Source organism: Nelumbo nucifera, chromosome 4 (genome assembly GCF_055504915.1).
Source record: "Nelumbo nucifera cultivar China Antique chromosome 4, China Antique-T2T, whole genome shotgun sequence".
Classification (NCBI taxonomy): domain Eukaryota; kingdom Viridiplantae; phylum Streptophyta; class Magnoliopsida; order Proteales; family Nelumbonaceae; genus Nelumbo; species Nelumbo nucifera.
In genome coordinates this window covers 19,541,745-19,560,525 of record NC_142652.1, presented here as the reverse complement: position 1 = coordinate 19,560,525, position 18,781 = coordinate 19,541,745, and the positions used below count along the sequence as shown (strand labels likewise).

Here is an 18,781-nt window from a genome sequence, read left to right as displayed (position 1 = left end):
TATCCCCAACCATCTAGGAGTTATCTAAATTTAGTAGACTTTCACCTCTTTCACCTCCTTTGTGCCTAAACCAATCATAGGTCAAACAGTCCCACAATTCCCTAAGTTAACTCCACCTCACCCCCTTCTCTCTCTGTTCCCAAGGACACACCCCCGATACAGGATGCACGCTTTTGAGTTTTGACTCAAAAATATAGTAATAAATTACTAATTAAAAAATTCAATAATTTCATTTAATTTCTTTGATTTCTTTAATTTCTTTATTTTTTAATTTTAGCTGAAAGAGAAGTCAGAAATGTGGAAAAAAAAAATGATGGGTGATAATAACAAAATTCATAAAAATACAGCAAAAATAAGGTCCGACCGACTGAACAGCGATCAAAAAGTTCTCAAAACAAAAGAAAAACAAAGTAGAACGAAATAGAGCCCGTCCCTCTGTTTTTCCTTCTTCTCTCGCTGCTCCGGTTTCTCCATGGGAGAGAAAGAAGAACCCAGTTATTATCTGTCAATCGATATTCGTCCCTTTAACTGAAATCGATCGAAACCCATCTGTAATCTCAAATGCCGGATTCGAAAAGACCCGGGACACCCAATTTGAGGAATACCCAGAAGAGATCTCAATATCTTTCGCCATCTTTGTTGATTTTGTTCTCGTCTCAGTGGATCTGATGGTGGTTTACGCTGCATTTTTGGGGGAATATCTGAGCTGGGTTTATAGGGTTCTCGTTGCCCTGACGACGGGGAGGCGACAGAGACGACGATGCAGCTTCATTTCTCGCCTAGCATGAAAAGCATCACGATCTCCAGCACCAATGGGTTCCTTGACTTCATGAAGATCAAGGTCGCAGCTCGCCACATCTCTTATCGGACGCTCTTCCATACGGTCCTCATCCTTGCTTTCTTGCTGCCTTTCGTCTTTATTCTCACAGCACTTGTCACCCTCGAAGGTGTCAATAAGTGTTCGTCACTTGGTGCGTATGGTTTTTCTCTTTGGTTTTATCTAGCTCTGCTAATATTCCAATAATTCAGTTGAATGAGTCAGTTATCTCCTTGTAATTTGCATTTCATATTTTTCCCCATTAGTAGTTCTTGTTTTGAGGCCAGTAATTGTTTGGTTTGTTCGAAGATCAGGTAATGGCCACACTAGGATCATTTCGCATATTCTTGGTTTTTGATTTGATTGAAATTGAGATTATTTTGAAATTTAAATTGGGTTCAATTTGGCTTCAGTACCATTGGAAAAACATTATTGGCTCTTTTGGTAAGTTTCTTCGGATGAGTTGGATTTGAAATTAAGATCTTTTAGTTAATTGGGTTGTTGGGAATCTGGTAGACTTATGGATCTTTCAGAGGGTCTCGTGATGTTGATTTTGTTTTTATTTCATTTTTTTGAGGTGCTTTGGTTGAATTTGAATATGGATTTGTTATCTTCTATATTTTATATCTACATTTGATTTGGGCTACAAACCTTTTTACGTGTGGCTATTGATTATATTCCACGGTTAGGTTATTATTTTCCCCCTTTTTCTGGATTTTTCAGTTCTATTGAATTGCTTCACATGTGGGACTGACATTCTCCATTTGATGGCTCACTTTTGGAGTCATAGTCCTTTTCTGCATTTCTTTTTTGTGATTGGTGTTTGATCTCATGAACTTTGTTTTGCAATTTTAATTTGATTGTTGGGTTTCTTTATCAGTCCCATTCACTATTTTTTTGGAAATTTGTCAAGGTTTACAACCCATCACATGACTAGAAAGTAGGGTTTGAATCTTGTTCTAGTCATTCATATTCATATGTTACCTCTTGAACTGGCTTACCCTCAATACTGAGATAATACGGATGAAAATTCAAACATTAGTATGCTCAATTTTGTTTACTATTTTCTTGGTCCCTGATTCAATTGGCATTGCGGGATTATTAATTTCTATTATAATTTTATAGTTTTCCTTCATCCTATATCTATTTCCCTTCTTTTCATTTGGTGGGTGTGGGCTGTTATTGGTCTTTTGAAACTCCCTAGTTAAGATTGATTTTCTACTAGCTATTATCATTTTGACAGGTATTATGAAAACTTGAATAGAATTAAAAGGAGGAAGAGATACTCTTAGGGAGTAGACTGCATCAAACTTTTTCTTCTTTTAATCATCTTACTGCATACATTTTCAGTACTTCAATTAACTGTCTATTTTTTCTTTTGATTACACAATCGATACACTATTTTTATGTCTCTCTGCTTCAGATTGTTTGGGCAGGAGATTGGGACCCAGATTTCTTGGTAGGGCTGATGATTCAATTGTAAGTATCTATTTCTTGTTATGCACTTTTAGTTTCTTTTAATAATATTAAAAATGTACACACTATATCTTATGGTAAAGTTTAAAATGACTGACTTAATGGTCTGGAAACTTTTGGTGACATTGTTCATATTGGGTGGTCATATGCAGAGGCTGGTTAGAGATTTATACAAGGTACTAAACCAAGTGAATTCTGAGGAAATACCACCTAACCTCGAGCTTCCAGAATCTTTTAGCCAACTTGTTTCTGAAATGAAGAACAACCAATATGATGCCAAGACATTTGCTATCAAGCTAAAGGCAATGGTATGTTGTCAATCTATTATTTTAATTGTTCTTTTTGAAAGATATATATTTGTATTAAAAAGAGGGAGAGGATCCCTGAGAAAGGCTATACAAAAAGAGAAGTACCTTCTGAAACCACCCAGGAAGGAGAACTACACATGAATGGCTACCCGGGAATTCCGTCAGAATAAAAAATAATACTATACCATCATTTAAAAAAATGAGAAAAATTAAAAGTATAAACTTCCTTGTAAGCATGATCCAAAAAGTAATCTGACACTCCATTTTTCCTTTTCAACTGATCTATAAGGCTACACTCCATCTACACGTTCACAAGTGCAGTCATAATCATAATGGTTTCTGGTTTCAATTAGAAGTCCTAAGAGTTGTATCGATCATTCAGTAACACTTCCTGTAAGTTATCATAAATATTAATTTGGACAATGTTCATGAATTATCAACATGTTCTTTTACTTGGGATCTAGGATTTTACTTTATGAAAACCACTATATTTTTAACTTTTTAAGAATTTTCCGTTGAGGGCCAACCAGTCTGAAGTGAGACCATAAAATTAATGTGGTATCAGGAGCTCCAGAGTTTCAAAATTCTAGCATCTTAATAGATTACGATGTTGTGTCTGATGCCAATGAATTGGTGTCTGTACTCTGATGGTATCTAACATAGCAGTGAGGGTGGAAAATCACCCTTCTTTAGGTGAAACCGATCAAGTTGGAGTTTTTTTGGATCTCTATTAGACCTGGCAATTGGGTTGGATGGATCGGGTTCAGGTTGGGTTAAGACACTTTGGGTTGATTTCGAGTCGGGTTGAATTTTGAGTTGGGTTGGCAAATGCTAGACCCTGATACTAAACGTTTGGGTTAACCCACGGGTCAATTCAGGTCATCCCTTAAAATAAAGAAAAATACATGAAAATGCCAATACAGGTGGTCCGGGCCGTGCTGGGCCTGGGGTTCCAAGTCCACGGACCGGCACGACACGCACAGTCACGGCCCGACCTGTCATGGTCTGGCACGGCACGCGGGCCACGCTCGGCCTGCCCGTTGAACTAGACGTTGGGGGGTCCCCAACGGCTATTTCAGTTTTTGTTAGGTTTTTTTACAGAAATACCCCCCCAACAGCTATATAACAGCTAGTTTGGGGGGCATTTTGGGTAAAGTGATAAATAACTTTACAATGACCAAAATACCCCTCCCAACAACGAAAAAATGACCAAAATACTCCTACAAATAGCCCTATTCTCCACCATTCTCATCACACCAATTCAACAATTCCTATAAAAAGCCCTATCCTCCACCATTTTCAATTCCTACAATGATCAAAGTCAAGAACAATGAAAGAGAATGATGAAGTCAATATTTTTTGTATAGTTGTATAGCATTTTTTTCAAATTATTGTACATTTTGTTTTAATTTTATTTAATTTATTTGATATTTTTTAATAACGTAATCTTTTATTTTCAATTTATAACTATATTGTATTTTTATATTTTATTAATTTATTCTATTTTCCAATTTTTATATTTCATTCATCCAACCATTGTATGCTTTGTATCATTCAAATTTAAATGAAATAAAATTCCTATTTTTCTTCCAATTTGTTATTCACTTTGAGTCTTTGTCTCTTTGACTTCTTATTTGGTCAAGTATTTTTTTTCATTTCTTTGTTAGATTTCTTATTTTTTCAAATAGTTCCCAAAGGAAAGTTAAATATTTTAGTTTTACTTAGCAAAGAAATAAAAAAATAAAAAATAAAACCAGTCTGGCCTGGTTTGGCCCACAACACGGCCTTCAGCCCACCTGGCCCAGGCCCACAGCATGGCGTGGCACGGGCTTGGGCCATGGTCCGTGCCGAGCTGAGCCCCCAAATTATCCCTGGGGAGGGTGGCACAGCCTGTTTTACACCTCTAAATGCCAAAATTGAAGGAATTAACCTTAAAATTCCAAACATAAAATAAAAAACTTGAACACTCGACAATTCAATGAGTAAACGATAAAAAGTAAAGATAAAAAATGGAAACTTCTAACAATAAATAAATAGTCCCATTAGCGGGTGGACCCATGACCCAACCCGACCCAGTTTTTCCGGGTTGGGTCAGGTCAGATCATTCTCAAATTCAGGTAGCTAAATATGAGACCCTAACCCTGTTTTTTCGGGTTGGGTTGGGTCGGGTTTCAGATTGGGTCAACTTTTTGCCATGTCTAATCTCTATAGATGAGTCACAATAATCTTAAATGTGCTCATTCTGTTAGCAGCATTATCTTGACTGATCATTTGTTCAATTTTGTCAATCTGAGACTTTTTTGCTTGTCTTATCTTTGTTTCAACTTATGTGTAAATGATAACAAATTTGAACAACTTTTTTAGGTCCAAATTTATCCACTTTTGTTAAAGGCAATTCTTACTAGTACATTGGAAAGTGTTTGGAAGTGATCCATTATGCATTTGGAATTAGTCATCCTTATTTTCAGTCCAACTTCTCCACTAGTTTTTAGTCATTTTTTCCTGTTCCAAAAGCTGTAATGTGCTCTAAAAGAGTCGATAATCTGATAATTGAACATCAGCTGCTGCAACGACAACAACAAAAACCTTGTCCGAACTACATGGGGCTGTCAGTTCACAAGAATCCCATTTTGTTTTTCCACTCTATCTACGTCTATCTATGGTTAAATTGTAGCTCTCTAGTCAGTTTTCATTCATCCATTTATCATGGTCATCATCATCATCCAAGCCTTATCCCAACTATTTGGGGTTGGTGAATTGAATCCTGTTTTGCCATACCGTTCTGTTTAATGCCACATGGCCCATATCCAATGTTAAAGTATGGGCACTTAAATGATTTCTTACTACTTTGAGCATTGTCCTTTTTGGTCTACTCCTAGCCCTTCTAGCCCCTCCAACTTGCAACAGATCACTTCTTATGGGTACTGTTGAAGGTCTTCTGTGCACATGACCTAACCATTTTAGTCTACTTTCTCTCATTTAATCACCTATTGGAGCTACCCCTAGGTTCCTTTGAGTGATTTCATTTCTGGTCCTGTCGTTTCTATTTTTTCATTCATCTATCTCAGCGTATGCATTTTTTCCACTACATTCTTTGGACTCTAGTAGTCATTTTTCATTACTTTACTCAAAACTGATCGTTAATGTAGCCAAGCATAGGCCTTCTACACCCCCTATTAAATAATGTTAGAATCTGTTAAAATGGTACAGCAATATTTTTTTTTTCTTGATAAATGATGGTACAGCAATATGTTACTGTTGCATTCATCATATTAGAGGTTATGTTTCTCCTTCCCTCTTTTGTCAACTTCCACTCAACGGTAACATATGGGAAAACTAAAAACTGAGGTGGTATGGGTTGGTCACTTGCTTTGACCTTTTGATGCATGGATACTATGCAGAACCCTGTTTTTGTGCCTTGCTCTCCTTTTCTTCTTTCCTTTCGTTCCTTTCGTTCATTCTTCCCTTCCTTTTTCCCTTTCTTTCCTTACAATTTTGGCACCATTAGTCCTCCAAAATACCAGTAGTATATTTTTCTGAAATGCTTCCGGTATAGATAGGACATGGTGATTTTCTTTTTGCATGGTGCTTCTTTGATACATGCATGTCTACTTGTTTCAACTGAAGAAATTCATTATGCAGATGGAGAAATTTGATAGGGAGGCCAAGGCATCCAAGTTTGCGGAACTGATAAACAAGCATTTTGCAGCTAGTGCTATTCCAAAAGGCATCCATTGTCTCTCTCTGCGCTTGACTGATGAGTACTCCTCCAATGCGCATGCACGCAGACAGTTGCCATCCCCAGAGTTTCTCCCTTTGCTCTCTGACAACTCTTACCATCATTTCATATTGGCATCTGATAACATCCTGGCAGCTTCTGTTGTGGTCACTTCTACTGTTCAGTCCTCTCAAAAACCTGAGAAAATAGTCTTCCATGTTATCACTGATAAAAAGACATATGCGGGTATGCACTCATGGTTTGCACTGAACCCTCTCCCTCCAGCAATTGTTGAGGTCAGAGGTGTTCATCAATTTGACTGGTTAACAAGAGAGAATGTACCTGTACTAGAAGCCATAGAGAGCCACTATGGGATCAGAAAGTACTACCATGGGAACCATAATGTTGGAGCCAATCTTAGTGAGACTACTCCACGGATATTTGCTTCAAAATTGCAGTCGAGAAGTCCGAAGTACATTTCATTACTTAACCATCTCCGCATTTATCTCCCAGAGGTAACTGGATGTAAAATCAGATCCTTTTTTATTCTTTTGCATGTTGAGATTTGAATTTTAAGATTCTTGAGTCTAGAAGAACTTCGTTTGAAGTGATAATGAGTTTGAAAATTTCTTGGGAATATGTATATGATTTGGAATAATCAAAAAAAGAAAGAAATGAAGCCACAAAAAGGATAAAAAAGACCAAAAAATGTTTTCTACATTACTTGCTTACTGCATAAGTGTGAATATTTTTAATTCTCTCTGACTTGTTCCCTTGAAGCGATCTGGATATGTTTCCTGAATTGTCTCTGCATTCTTCGTTTTGCTACAGGAAACATCAAAGCAATTATTTATTTTCATCCGGTTTATTTATATTGGAAGATGCACCCTGTGAAAAAGGGAAAGAAAGAAAGGAAAAAATGTTAAATGTGAGCACAGCTTTTCAAAATTCAAATAATGATTATAACTGTGCCTCTAAATCCATTTTCTTTTATTTGGACTGTCAGAAGCCTCCTTATATTTATATTCCCAAGGCTTTGCTTGTTTTGTTGATTTTTTTTTTAGTTCTAGAAAAAATTTTGTCGTCATAAATTCTTGTAGAAATTTATTTCTTGGATTACTTTCTTATTGTTTGTGATCATTTTAGAAAATAGTAGAAGACTATGATCGACTAAAGAACTTGGACAAAATAGAGATTTTTATTAACAAATGTTCAGCCACCATTTCTTCCAAGTGGATCAAATCAATCAAAAGACCCAACTGGGTGAGACCCACTGTTCAAAATATCGCACTAATAGAGAAGAGAGAGTTATAAGAGCACTAGGAACCCCCTGTCTTCCTACTCGTTTCTGCCTTTTGGAAAACAATGCCCTATTAAAAGTTCAAGAAGTTGCTCTCAAGTTCTCTCAAGTTAAATGTTTCCAAAAATTCTAAGTTCTGTCAAACCAAAAACTGGGAACATTGTAAAATCCTGGAAAGTACTTCGTTTCTAACTCTATTTGCACAATAACAATGATTAAAGAGTTTTATTGATGATGGATATAAGAAAAATTACTTTCTAATGTTTTCCTGCAAAAAAATGATACCCAATGGAAAATGCGACAAACTTTAAGAGAAAAGATTATAGAAGTTGGATGTGTGAGCAATAACTAGAAGGAAAGGTCAGGCTGATCCAATGTCTTTCTGTCTAAAGAGGATAAGATTGATTTGTGAGTTGCTGTTCTTGCTATGTGGGTTTTGTTCCTTTTTGGGGTGTGTGTTCATCATTTTTCCCTCTATTATGTGGAGGGGTCATCGCCAAATATTTGGGATGCAAGTGTTTCTTAGTTCCTGTTGTCAATGCTTGTAATGTTTTTTATAGACCTTAGGATTCCCTAGAATATTTTACCTTGTATTTTTTTGTTTTTCTTGTATAGATATTTCTGATTGTGTTCTTGCTGATTACTTTGTTGTGTATTATGAACAGCTTTTCCCAAACCTTGACAAGGTAGTCTTTTTAGATGATGATGTTGTAATTCAGCGTGACCTGTCAGCACTGTGGGAGATTGACTTAGAGGGCAAGGTTAATGGGGCTGTAGAAACCTGTAAAGGTGAAGATGATTGGGTAATGTCCAAACGTTTCAAGAACTACTTCAATTTTTCTCATCCTCTCATAGCAAAGAACTTGGACCCTGATGAATGTGCATGGGCATATGGGATGAACATCTTTGATCTGCGTGCATGGAGGAAGACAAATATCAGAGAGACATATCATTCCTGGTTGAAAGAGGTAAAGGACAAGTTCTATTGTTATCATCATTATCATCATCGCTGGTTTTTTTTTCTTACTTCACAAGGATAGGAGAACATGCTTTTCATGGATATCTGGTTACTTATGTCCTAGTTGTAAGACATACAGGAGCCCAGCACATTGTGTGCTGCCATGTAAGTGGTACAATAGGTAGGGTCGTAAGACCTCCCATTTAGAAAATGTGGGAAATTGGAAATTGGTCAACTTCAACGGTTCAACCACTGTTCTGTAGAGGCATAGTTCATTAGTTGGCTTCATTCTCCCTAGTTTTCAACTTCCATTGTTTTATACATAGGTCATTAATTCAAACACCTAGATTCAACTATAACTGTGTCTGCTTGAAAGTTCTATTTCTTATTGCTGGTTTTTTGGCCTGGTGTAGAATCTGAAGTCAAACTTGACAATGTGGAAGCTTGGGACACTACCACCTGCTCTTATTGCATTCAAAGACCATGTTCACCCAATTGATCCTTCCTGGCACATGCTTGGTTTGGGTTACCAGAATAACACTGACATTGAAAGTGTGAAGAAAGCTGCAGTTATCCACTACAATGGTCAGTCCAAGCCATGGCTAGAGATTGGTTTTGAGCAGCTCCGGCCATTTTGGACCAAGTATGTCAATTACTCCAATGATTTTGTAAGGAACTGCCACATCTTGGAGTCATAGTAGATAAATGGAAGAGCAAGAAACAGAGAGAGAGAGAGAGAGAGAGAGAGACAGAAAGATTTAATTGGGATGGGTTCCCATTAGATTTGCCGCTCAAAATTTTCATGACATTCATTTAAGAAAACAAGAAATTTGGTCATGCAGGCAATGCTGTTGGATTCAGATACTCTGTCATCCCTCCACTGTTAGAGACGAGGACCTTCATTACTGGTGGGCATGAGAAACATTCTTTCCATCTGTAACATAGTAATCCATGCTTTATTTGTTTGGTTAAAGAAGGGCAATCTTCAATTTTGTCTTCCCAAGGGATATTTGACGTTACCTTGTCTCTTGGCTGGAAGAGTGCTGGGTGCAGGCAATGCAGAATAAGGGTAATGGCACACTCAGAAATGTGAACTTGGATGCCAATTATATATACAAATATATAAAAGAAATGGGAAGCCTTGAACTGGTTCCTTTGTAAGCCACTCTTGGATATCCTTTTTTTCATCAATTACTTTTTTCCCTTTTTTTTTAATCTTGGCCGAGCCCCCTATTTTTTTTGGTTGTATTCATCATTTTGATTCTTATAAAGTGGGTCATGGAGATTGCTGTGTTACGGATCTCATTAGATTGGAGAACTATTCTTAGGGTATTTGTTACTCTGGATCCATGATAATATTGAAAATGTGCAGATTATTCTTTTTTCTCTTTTGTCCTTTCTGCATCATTTCTCGATTCTTATAAAGTGTGTCATGGAGATCTTACGTATCTTATCAGATTTGAGAGCTTTTCTTAGGGTATTTGTTATTCTGGATCCATGATAATATTGAAAACATGCAGATTTCTTTTTCTCTTTTGTTCTCTCTGCATCATTTTTTTATTCTTATGAAGTGGGTCATGTTGATTGATGTTTTACCGATCTTATTAGACTGAGAGCTTTTATTAGGGTATTTGTTAGTCTGGATTCATGATAATATTAAAAATATGCAGATTATTCCTTTTCTCTCTCTCTCTCTCTCTCTCTCTCTCTCTCTAGACACCGGCAGACATGACTTTAACATTGTACACCAAGGTTAAAATGCGAAGACCCAACTGTGAAGAACTGGAACTGGGTGGCCATAAACTAGTGCCGACTCATGTCAGTAAAATCAGTCAGATTTGTTCTTTCTGCTCGAGTGGGACTAAAGGCCACAATCTACTAGCTTGAATTCTTCCTCCTAATGAAGTTTTTGGCTGGCTGAATCTAGCTGTATGTTACTCCGCCAATCAAGACGGCCATGGTTTAAAACCAAGTAATTCCTTGATCTGTCAAATGCTGCCTGCAGCTAGATGTGTAAAGCAAGTGCAGTTACGAGTCGCTTTAATTCACATTCATATTCAAGCCAGTGCAATATGAATGAAGGTGAACTCTCAACATCAATCCATACCCTTTACTGAATATGCAAATTCTAACCAAACAAAATTAAACAAGGAAAGAACACAATGATATGGAGCTGCAGATGAAATCTGAATATATCATCTATCAAATCTCAGAAGTTCTTGTCTATCCTCTTTTGGTAGCTCCTCTTGTTACAATGTGTAGAGGCTCCAAAGAGTTAAACCGCTTTACTCGTATGCTTGCAAGAGGGGGCTTGTTTGTGAATCTTACAAATCTCCACCGCTTTACTCGTATGGTTTTGAGCTCGATCCAACCACAGCCTGAAGAAGATATCTGGGCTCGACCCAACAACAAACAGTTGGAGTTCTCATGATTTCATCTCTCCAGATCAAATCCATAACCCACCTGGTAAAATACTAAAATTTGGATGTGCTAAACCAGAACTTGCGTGTGCAACAAATAATTGGACCAAGACAACAGGTTCCTTTTCATTACACATCAATCAACAAGGACGAATTAACCTACCAAAGAAGAAAACCAGACCAAGTAAATAGAATAAAGTGGATTTTCTTCTTTTTTTTTTCAAAAAAAAAGAAGATATTCAAAACAAGAGATTCTTCTTGCTAATAGAATTTGCTAAGCTGATAAGGACAAGAAAACACTTACAAATTCAGTTATCCTAAATAAATTCCCTACCCCACATGGTTAGGTTCTTCATGTCTAGCCTAGGCAGTTAAAAGACTAAATTGCCCTCATTCTAGAAAGAATGATTGCCACTAATACGCCTGATAAGAAGGTAAAATTGCACCTTGATTGCTTTGGTTGAACCCTTTTGGCACATTTAACATTCTTTTAGTGATTTATTTTATTAGTTCTAAACCAATTTGATGACTTTTTTAGTTGAATTATTAGTTTATTACCACCGATAGATTAGCATGTGTCGTTGCATTATGCAGGCTTTGGTGGCCAATTGTTCCAAAGCCAAATACAAGGGTGGTTCTTTGATTCTTGATATCCCAACCACCTGGCCCAACTCAAACCTATCCAGTACATGTGACGCATTGTAATTCTCTGCACATAGTGAGATCTCCTCCGTTGAGAGTCAGGATGGGACCTTCTGATCTGAACATTTCTGTTTGACCCAGACCCATAAAGCCTTCTCTGCACATAGTGAGATACCATAGTGTAGAAGTTACAGATGGCCCACCACCAGAGCTTCTTGTGAGCTGTATAGGGGTATGAACTAGGAAGTAGGAAGGCTGAGAAGCTGTCACTGTCACTATTCTATCTATGGAAGTTAGGGAAGGGAGTTCGTAGTCGATTTCCATCGTCTTAGGAGATTGGAATAGAATGGCGGGGATGGATTTATTGACCACAGATTTCGATGACTTTGAAATCTCCGAAGTCGCCTCGTCTCTGGGGATTTTATTCAGCTCCGCAGTCTCCGATAAAAGCACCGGTTTCGTTGGTTTTTCTTTCTGAACCAGAATTAAAATAAAATAAAGATAAATATTAAATAAGATCTGTTTTGGAGGCAAGTAAACAAACCCATGAACGTTTCTCACTTTCTGGTGCGGTTTTTTATCCTCTTTGCGCCAACCCAGTTGAGGATTTTAGTGGTTTTCCACTTCTCAGAGGACCCGGGCGCAGTTTTATCCTTTTGGGTCTGTTGTGTAATTTGCTTTACAAAAAGAGCTGATTTTGGTTTTAGGGAGGATTTTCTATTTTCTTTTCCTTTTTTAATTCTCTCTATTTGTGATATTCAATATTTTCTATAGGATTTAAATCAATATCCGCGTCGGTTGCTTTTCTTCTTCTTTTCATATCTTATGACCAATTTAGGATTTTTTTCATCGATAATTTAGGTGCAGTTTCCTCTTTTTGTAGATTTCCAATATCACACGTTTTATTTCTATTATGACCTTTACTTTCCGATGTTTTATATTTTTCAGCTTACAGGACACCCTACTGAAGATTCGGATTATCTTTTAATTTTTGTGCAGACCCATCTCAAAAATCTCAGTTCAGTAGGTTTTTATCTCTCATACTTGACAGAAAGCCCAATTCAAGCTGAGGATCTTATCTTCTTGGTTGAGTCCTTTAGAGGATACCCAGTTGGGGATCTTGGGAGGTTTGGTTCTGAAAAACTGTGACACATTCAGAGATGTCTGGAATGCAGGATCAGATAGAGATCAAGTTCCGATTGATCGACGGGTCAGATATCGGCCCTAAAAGTTATCCGGCTGCTACTAACGTTGCCACCTTGAAGGAAAGCATCATTGCCCAATGGCCTAAAGGTTGGTTCTCTGTTTGACTTCTCTCTTTCATTTATGTTGGACATGGCTTTGTAGGGAACGCATGGTAGACGAGTTTTCTCTTTATTTATTTATTTTTTGAAGCCTCTTTAATTTGGGTCTAATCCCGAACCATTTATTAAAATTTAATCTATGCAGTGGTCATGGATTTTTGTTATCAAGTTGACTGGTTTTCCATGTTTTCATAAGGCAACAATTAGGATGGTGTATTTAATCTCTTTAATTAACATGGGTCTCTATGGAAAATCTACTTGAATGGTTTTCTCGCCGTACACATTCAGTACTTGATCTGTAGTTCTTCTGCTACAAGTCTTTTAGAAATGATCTTTATCAGAACAGTTCCAATGATCTTCTCTGTCAATTCACTTATCCACAAATGCCCCCCTCCCTCTCTAGTTTCTGCCTTCTTCAGAAGTCCTTGAGCATCGAAATTTCTTACACCATATCTTTTCTTTTATAGTAGAATTATCTTACAAATCAATTCAGGATAAGGAACAGGAACTAATTGAGAGTTGTAGTCAATCAATCTGGTGGTTCTAGTCATCTACGGGCATCCTCCTTTGCTAGGAAGTTTCTACAGTGACTTTCCTAAAATTTGTGATAGATGCTTCTGGATGTTGCTTCTGCACAGGATGGTTGTGCAAATGACACAGGATCAGTACGTTTATCTCATTAGATGTGTCATTGAAGGGTGTTCTATTTCGATGTTTCCTGAAGGGAACCGGTGAATCCATGGTTAAACAAGGGCCCCTTGCAACTTTTGTTGAGGAGCCTCACATGAAGGTTCCCATTCAGTCTTATTCTACAACACTAGCTTCCGAAATAAGGAGCATAGAAAATCCCCAGTGAGATGATTAAGTTCATTGTTTGTACATAGGTAAGACCAGGACCTGGCTGTAATAGGTAGTAGTAAAAGATACACTTGAACAGACTAATTACATCAAGACGAGATTAAAGCAATACTCTCAAAATAAGTTCATGTGTTTCAACTCAACTAAAGCCTTGTTCCAACTATATGGGGTCAGCTATATGAATCTTGTTCCACCATTCTTCAGGAACCATGCTCATAACTTCATAAGGGTGGCAAAAAGTTCTAAGGCTGGCTGCCAACCTGGCATAACCCTCCTTCATCCCGGCTTGGAATTGGCTATGTAAGACAAGCTCAACATGGCAGAACTCAAAAGTTCGAATTACTATTGTTTAATATTGTAACTGTTGTCTTTCTCTCAATTAATTCTTATTTATAGTACTATAATTCCATTGTGGATTAATTAATTTATTATTTTTCTTGTTGCTTTCTATACTTGGGAAATCAATTAGGCATTATCAATAAGTTTAAACTGGTTGTCTATTTAACCAGAGAAGGAGAATGGTCCAAGGACAGTAAAAGATCTCAAGATAATAAGCGCAGGAAAGATATTGGAGAACAATAAGACATTGGCAGAATGCAGGAGCCCAATATATGGTATCCCAGGGGGAGTTACAACCATGCACGTTATTGTTCAACCTCCTCCAGACAGAGGTTCAGGTATGCTTAAAAGATTTCTGAAACTATGGCTAGGAAAAGAAAACATATTATGCTCCCTACAACCCAAATTTACAGGACCCATTAATTTTAGTGCTCTTACAATGGCGTTCTTTGAATAGAGTAAGACCAAACTGAACATTTCTAGCTATCAGCAGATGGACCTTTATTCTTCACTTTTTTAACGTACTCTTCCCCTTATTTGAGCTTTCTAAGTTCCTTTCGTGTTGTGTATGGTCAGTCTGATGTTTTTGGCAAAGTGGGGAATTTTTTTTTTTTTTCTTTGGATGATCATTAAGCATACCCTGTATTTGTTTTTTGTTTTCCCCTTATGCCTCTTAATTCTTTAGTTCCATGATTTCATGATTAGCCACGAGTCTTTTAAATTAAACAGAGAAGAAAGCATCGTATCATCAAAAGCAGAACAGCTGTGGTTGTGTTATTTTATAAGTTGCAGTTCAGATTGGGGTGGAGATCATAGACGGGTGGGTTTAATTGACAGAGTATCCATTTCATGCTTCTTTCTGCTAGACTTCAACGGTTTAATTGGTCCAGTTTTGCTCTTTGTTTTGCTGAAGGAATAGAGCGGAAGAGCGGGAGCAGATGTTGGTGAATATCAAGGAATAGTTGGCTGCTGACTTGAAGCATATCCAGTCACAATTCACATTTTAATTGGGGTCTTTAAATCCTTCTATACAAGGTTGTTTTGCCTGCGTAAAATTGCAATATTTGCCAATTCTTGGAGTCCATTGGATTCTACTATTTGTAATTTTTCTGTTTTAGTTTTGTAGTTTCCATTAAGTAGCACACTTTATTTTCTTTTCCATGGATTGTTCATCAGATAAAAGGTGACATTTGTTTGTTGATAAGAAGAGAAAAACATTTAACCAAAAAAAAAAAAAGAAAAAGAGAAAAATGTGTGTTAATAGTTACTCTGAATCTTCAACATTATGGAATGAATTCATCGTTGTGAACTTCTTGCAAGCATTCAGATAGAAAACCAGATATGGGTCTAAGACAAGAAGTAATTAAGGAAATAATAACTGGTCAAACATCAATTACTTGTTGATCGTTGGTGGTGAATCAATTAGTCTAAATATCGAAGTGCACTGAATATTATTCATTTATTGCATTTAATTAACGATTGAATGTTTCTAGTGACCTTTGCCCATTAAATCACAAAAGGACCAAGTGTAAGAACAAGACTTTGTACGATAAAAAAATGGGGTTAGGTCAAGTTAGGTTAGGTTGGATTGGTGTTTGGTCATGTCATTTTCTGATTACAGGCTTCTCTAGCGCTAGCACGGATCTTGACCTAATCACCCAACAACAATTCAGATTCAAGCTTCTTAACCAAATTTAAGGGTTACGCATTCAAATGACAAATCAGTAGGACTAGGACTTGCATAATTTTTATATGATTTATATAGACATGTATATATATGATGAAAATACTTGAAAAAAGTACTTGTTTTTTTTTTGTTTTTCTTTATATAAATTGTTATATTTTTTTTCCTTTTAATAATTTATTAAAAAGTTCAAAAATTAAATTGGATTGTATCATATTCAGGTCGAATTTGAATCGGTGTTTATGAGATCTGATTGGATTGGACCTATGGTTTGTATTATCACATTGGATTTGGATATACCCCTTTTTAAATCTGATCCAATTCGTTTAAATCCCAAATAGAGACTGTTTCTTTTGTTGGGAAGTGGAAAACATGAATCACATCACATCCTACGAGATTGTCATCATATAAGGGAAGTTTGGATGCTGGTGGATGAAGTATTTCAAGTCCCTATGAACAAGAATGAAAACTTTATGGATTATGGAGGAGAACAAAGTTCACAAAGATTGGCCCAATTTTTAGGAAAAAATCTGTTATGTTCTATGGTTTATTTGGAAAAAACGTTGTATGAGAATTTTCTAAGATAAATCTGGAGGTCCAGCCAAGATAGTGGAAATGGCTGCCAAAGATCCAATGGAATACCACAATTCAAACCAAGGCAGCGTCAAGGATGTTGGGCAGCAGTTGAAGCTCATACAATAACAGCACAAAGAAGTCCATATCTGCTTCTTACAGGGCACTCCTCCCAGCTGCACATCAGAAACATCTCAGGTGGACAGCCATATGGGAAAAGACGAACCTCATGGAGATAATGCTTCTTTAATTCAAGAAATGTGAAAGATCAAGGGATCAGAACCATCTTCACATTGCTTATATGTCTGGAGAGAAAGAAACCATTCAGCTGATTGGTTAGCAAATATGGGTCAAAATGTCATTCTAGATTTAGGCTGTATTTGACGGATTCAGATGTAGTAGGCACGTTAGGTAAGCATAATGAGTGAGCACATAATAGTTGTGTGACACATGTCCCAGTTAATGTGCCTTTCATCCAAACGTTTTATCCGTTAGACAGAAAATATCCATTATTTTATTATCTTTGTCAAAATAATTAAAAATAAAAAACAATGAAAAAGGAAAACGTAAATGAGTCCCAACTCCCAATACATTTAGGTTTTCCTTTTTTATTGTTTTTATTTTTAATTATTTTGACAAAGATAATAAAATAATGAATAATTTCTAACGGAGCAAAATCGTTTGGATGAAAGGCACATTAACTGGGACATGTGTCACACAGCTATTACGTGCTCATTCATTATACTTACCTAACATGCTTACTACATCCGGACCTGCATTTGACATTTCTTATTTTAAGGACTCATATCTTTTTTTCCATTGTTAAAAACTCATCTCTTTTAACTGCAAAAAGTAGATAATTCCTTAAAATAAGGAATGCCAAATGCACCCTTAGTAGATAATTTGCCATGACACTCGTCCTACATATGGTTTATGGACAGATGCGGGTGGGCCCATGATCCGTTAGGGTTTCGTCATCCTCCACCAAACATTATTAGGACATTGCGAGTACTTATCTAAATTATTGATCCAATAATCACTCCCAAACGACTCCTTAGACGGTCCTAGCAACAGAAGCAGTGGTTCCGTCACATTTCTTGGATAAGCTACAACATGAGTTCTTTTTATTTTATTTAAAAAATGAGAGAGAGAGGATAAATATATAGAAAAGTAGGACAGATCCAATGTAGATTTTTGAATTCCGCTGTAGATGTATAAAAATGTCAAAAACCCCCCATTTTATACATTAATGTCGATCCATGAATTAGCATCAATTCCGAGCTGTCATCCACCTCAATTGTACTTTGGGCCTAAAGATTCTGACCCTGGGCTGAACCTTCCTTCTCCTTAAAATGTATCCAAATCCAATTATATCTTCTCCAACAGAGGCTGAATATATGTAAGAAATATATATCCAATTTATATCCTCTCCAAAACCCTGAAGACGTTGAGTAATAAAGTAGAAGGTGCCACATAGGTGGCCTCAGTTTCCTCTGTTATTCCGACAGAGAACTCTCGGTCCCTCTCATTTTGACCTTCCTTCTCCCTCATAAAGCTACTTCATCACTCCCTTTTCTCAACATTTACTTCATTCTCATCACAGTCTTATTCAAATGCAGCATCGTTAGGTCAAATTGTAAAATGATCCTTTATTTTTCTTCTAACTTTTTACACAATACAACAAACATTATAATCACTTGATAATGCTTCTTTTCCTGCAATCTTAATCAGGCCTATTAATCTTTCCTCAAAACGGCAGCTTTGGAGAAACAGAGGTAAGTAGTAGGTGTTTTTGAAAACCAACTGAACTAAAGATTTGCAAGAGATGTTTTCTTTCCATAAAACATGATCTGACTATTCTCAAAAGTATTGTGATAGAGAATTGACTGAAGCATGGGTTCGACTGATCATTTCTTGCATTTTACTCACACATTCTCTCTCATTATGAAATTTTATGTTTCAGATGCTGCACAACAAATTTTGGTGTCTTCAATTCGGTTTTCGTTCGATTTGGTTATTAATCTTCCAAACCGGTAGATGAATCTCTGGTTACTATTAAAAATAAGTAAACCTTGCAGGTACTTTTGCTTCCGTCTCTCTCTGTTTGGGACAAAGAAATAGGAGTGGAATATGGGCAGAACGTTGCAGCGATGGAACATGTGATGTTTCTTCGTTTACTTCTCAGTTTTCTCTAATTTTTTCACTGTGCATCTCTCACTATTTAAATGCTATATGTCATCTCTTCGTTTTTCAGGTGCTTTTGGTTCTTCAAATTAATCTCAGCTCACTCATGTTGCAAATCAATCCTCTCCTCCAATGACAATAAAAAAAAACCTTCCCAGGTATGTGTTCCTATCTTATTTGAGTCAGTTTTTATACAAAGA

General features: G+C 36.7%; 2 protein-coding genes across 4 annotated transcripts; both read left to right on the top strand.

The window, feature by feature from the left end:
- The first annotated feature begins 287 nt into the window (after positions 1–287).
- Positions 288–9,963, top strand: LOC104598000 (putative galacturonosyltransferase 14). Its single transcript, XM_010259837.2, has 6 exons — positions 288–971; positions 2,241–2,296; positions 2,446–2,601; positions 6,244–6,834; positions 8,285–8,587; positions 8,991–9,963. The coding sequence occupies exons 1-6, from the start codon at positions 761–763 to the stop codon at positions 9,273–9,275; spliced, it is 1,602 nt and encodes a 533-aa protein (XP_010258139.1). The 5' UTR covers positions 288–760; the 3' UTR covers positions 9,276–9,963.
- Positions 9,964–12,294: 2,331 nt separating this feature from the next.
- Positions 12,295–15,407, top strand: LOC104598001 (membrane-anchored ubiquitin-fold protein 1). 3 transcript variants are annotated; one of them, XM_088903704.1, is made up of 4 exons: positions 12,295–12,932; positions 14,311–14,478; positions 14,870–14,960; positions 15,060–15,407. In XM_088903704.1, the coding sequence occupies exons 1-3, from the start codon at positions 12,800–12,802 to the stop codon at positions 14,923–14,925; spliced, it is 357 nt and encodes a 118-aa protein (XP_088759830.1). In that variant the 5' UTR covers positions 12,295–12,799; the 3' UTR covers positions 14,926–14,960; positions 15,060–15,407. The 3 variants fall into 3 exon arrangements, with proteins under 3 accessions (XP_088759830.1, XP_088759829.1, XP_088759831.1); XM_088903703.1 differs by having other exon boundaries at positions 15,054–15,407; XM_088903705.1 differs by lacking the exon at positions 14,870–14,960 and having other exon boundaries at positions 15,054–15,407.
- Positions 15,408–18,781: the final 3,374 nt, after the last annotated feature.

What these genes read in the sequence shown, in the direction of transcription:
- LOC104598000 (XM_010259837.2), top strand. Translation starts at nt 761, where the DNA reads ATGCAGCTTCATTTCTCGCCTAGCATGAAAAGCATCACGATCTCCAGC. An exon ending in CTATCAAGCTAAAGGCAATG is followed by an intron (nt 2,602 to 6,243) that starts GTATGTTGTCAA and finishes TTCATTATGCAG; the next exon opens with ATGGAGAAATTTGATAGGGA. An exon ending in ATCATTCCTGGTTGAAAGAG is followed by an intron (nt 8,588 to 8,990) that starts GTAAAGGACAAG and finishes GGCCTGGTGTAG; the next exon opens with AATCTGAAGTCAAACTTGAC.
- LOC104598001 (XM_088903704.1), top strand. Translation starts at nt 12,800, where the DNA reads ATGTCTGGAATGCAGGATCAGATAGAGATCAAGTTCCGATTGATCGAC. An exon ending in CATTGCCCAATGGCCTAAAG is followed by an intron (nt 12,933 to 14,310) that starts GTTGGTTCTCTG and finishes CTATTTAACCAG; the next exon opens with AGAAGGAGAATGGTCCAAGG. An exon ending in TCCTCCAGACAGAGGTTCAG is followed by an intron (nt 14,479 to 14,869) that starts GTATGCTTAAAA and finishes TAAATTAAACAG; the next exon opens with AGAAGAAAGCATCGTATCAT.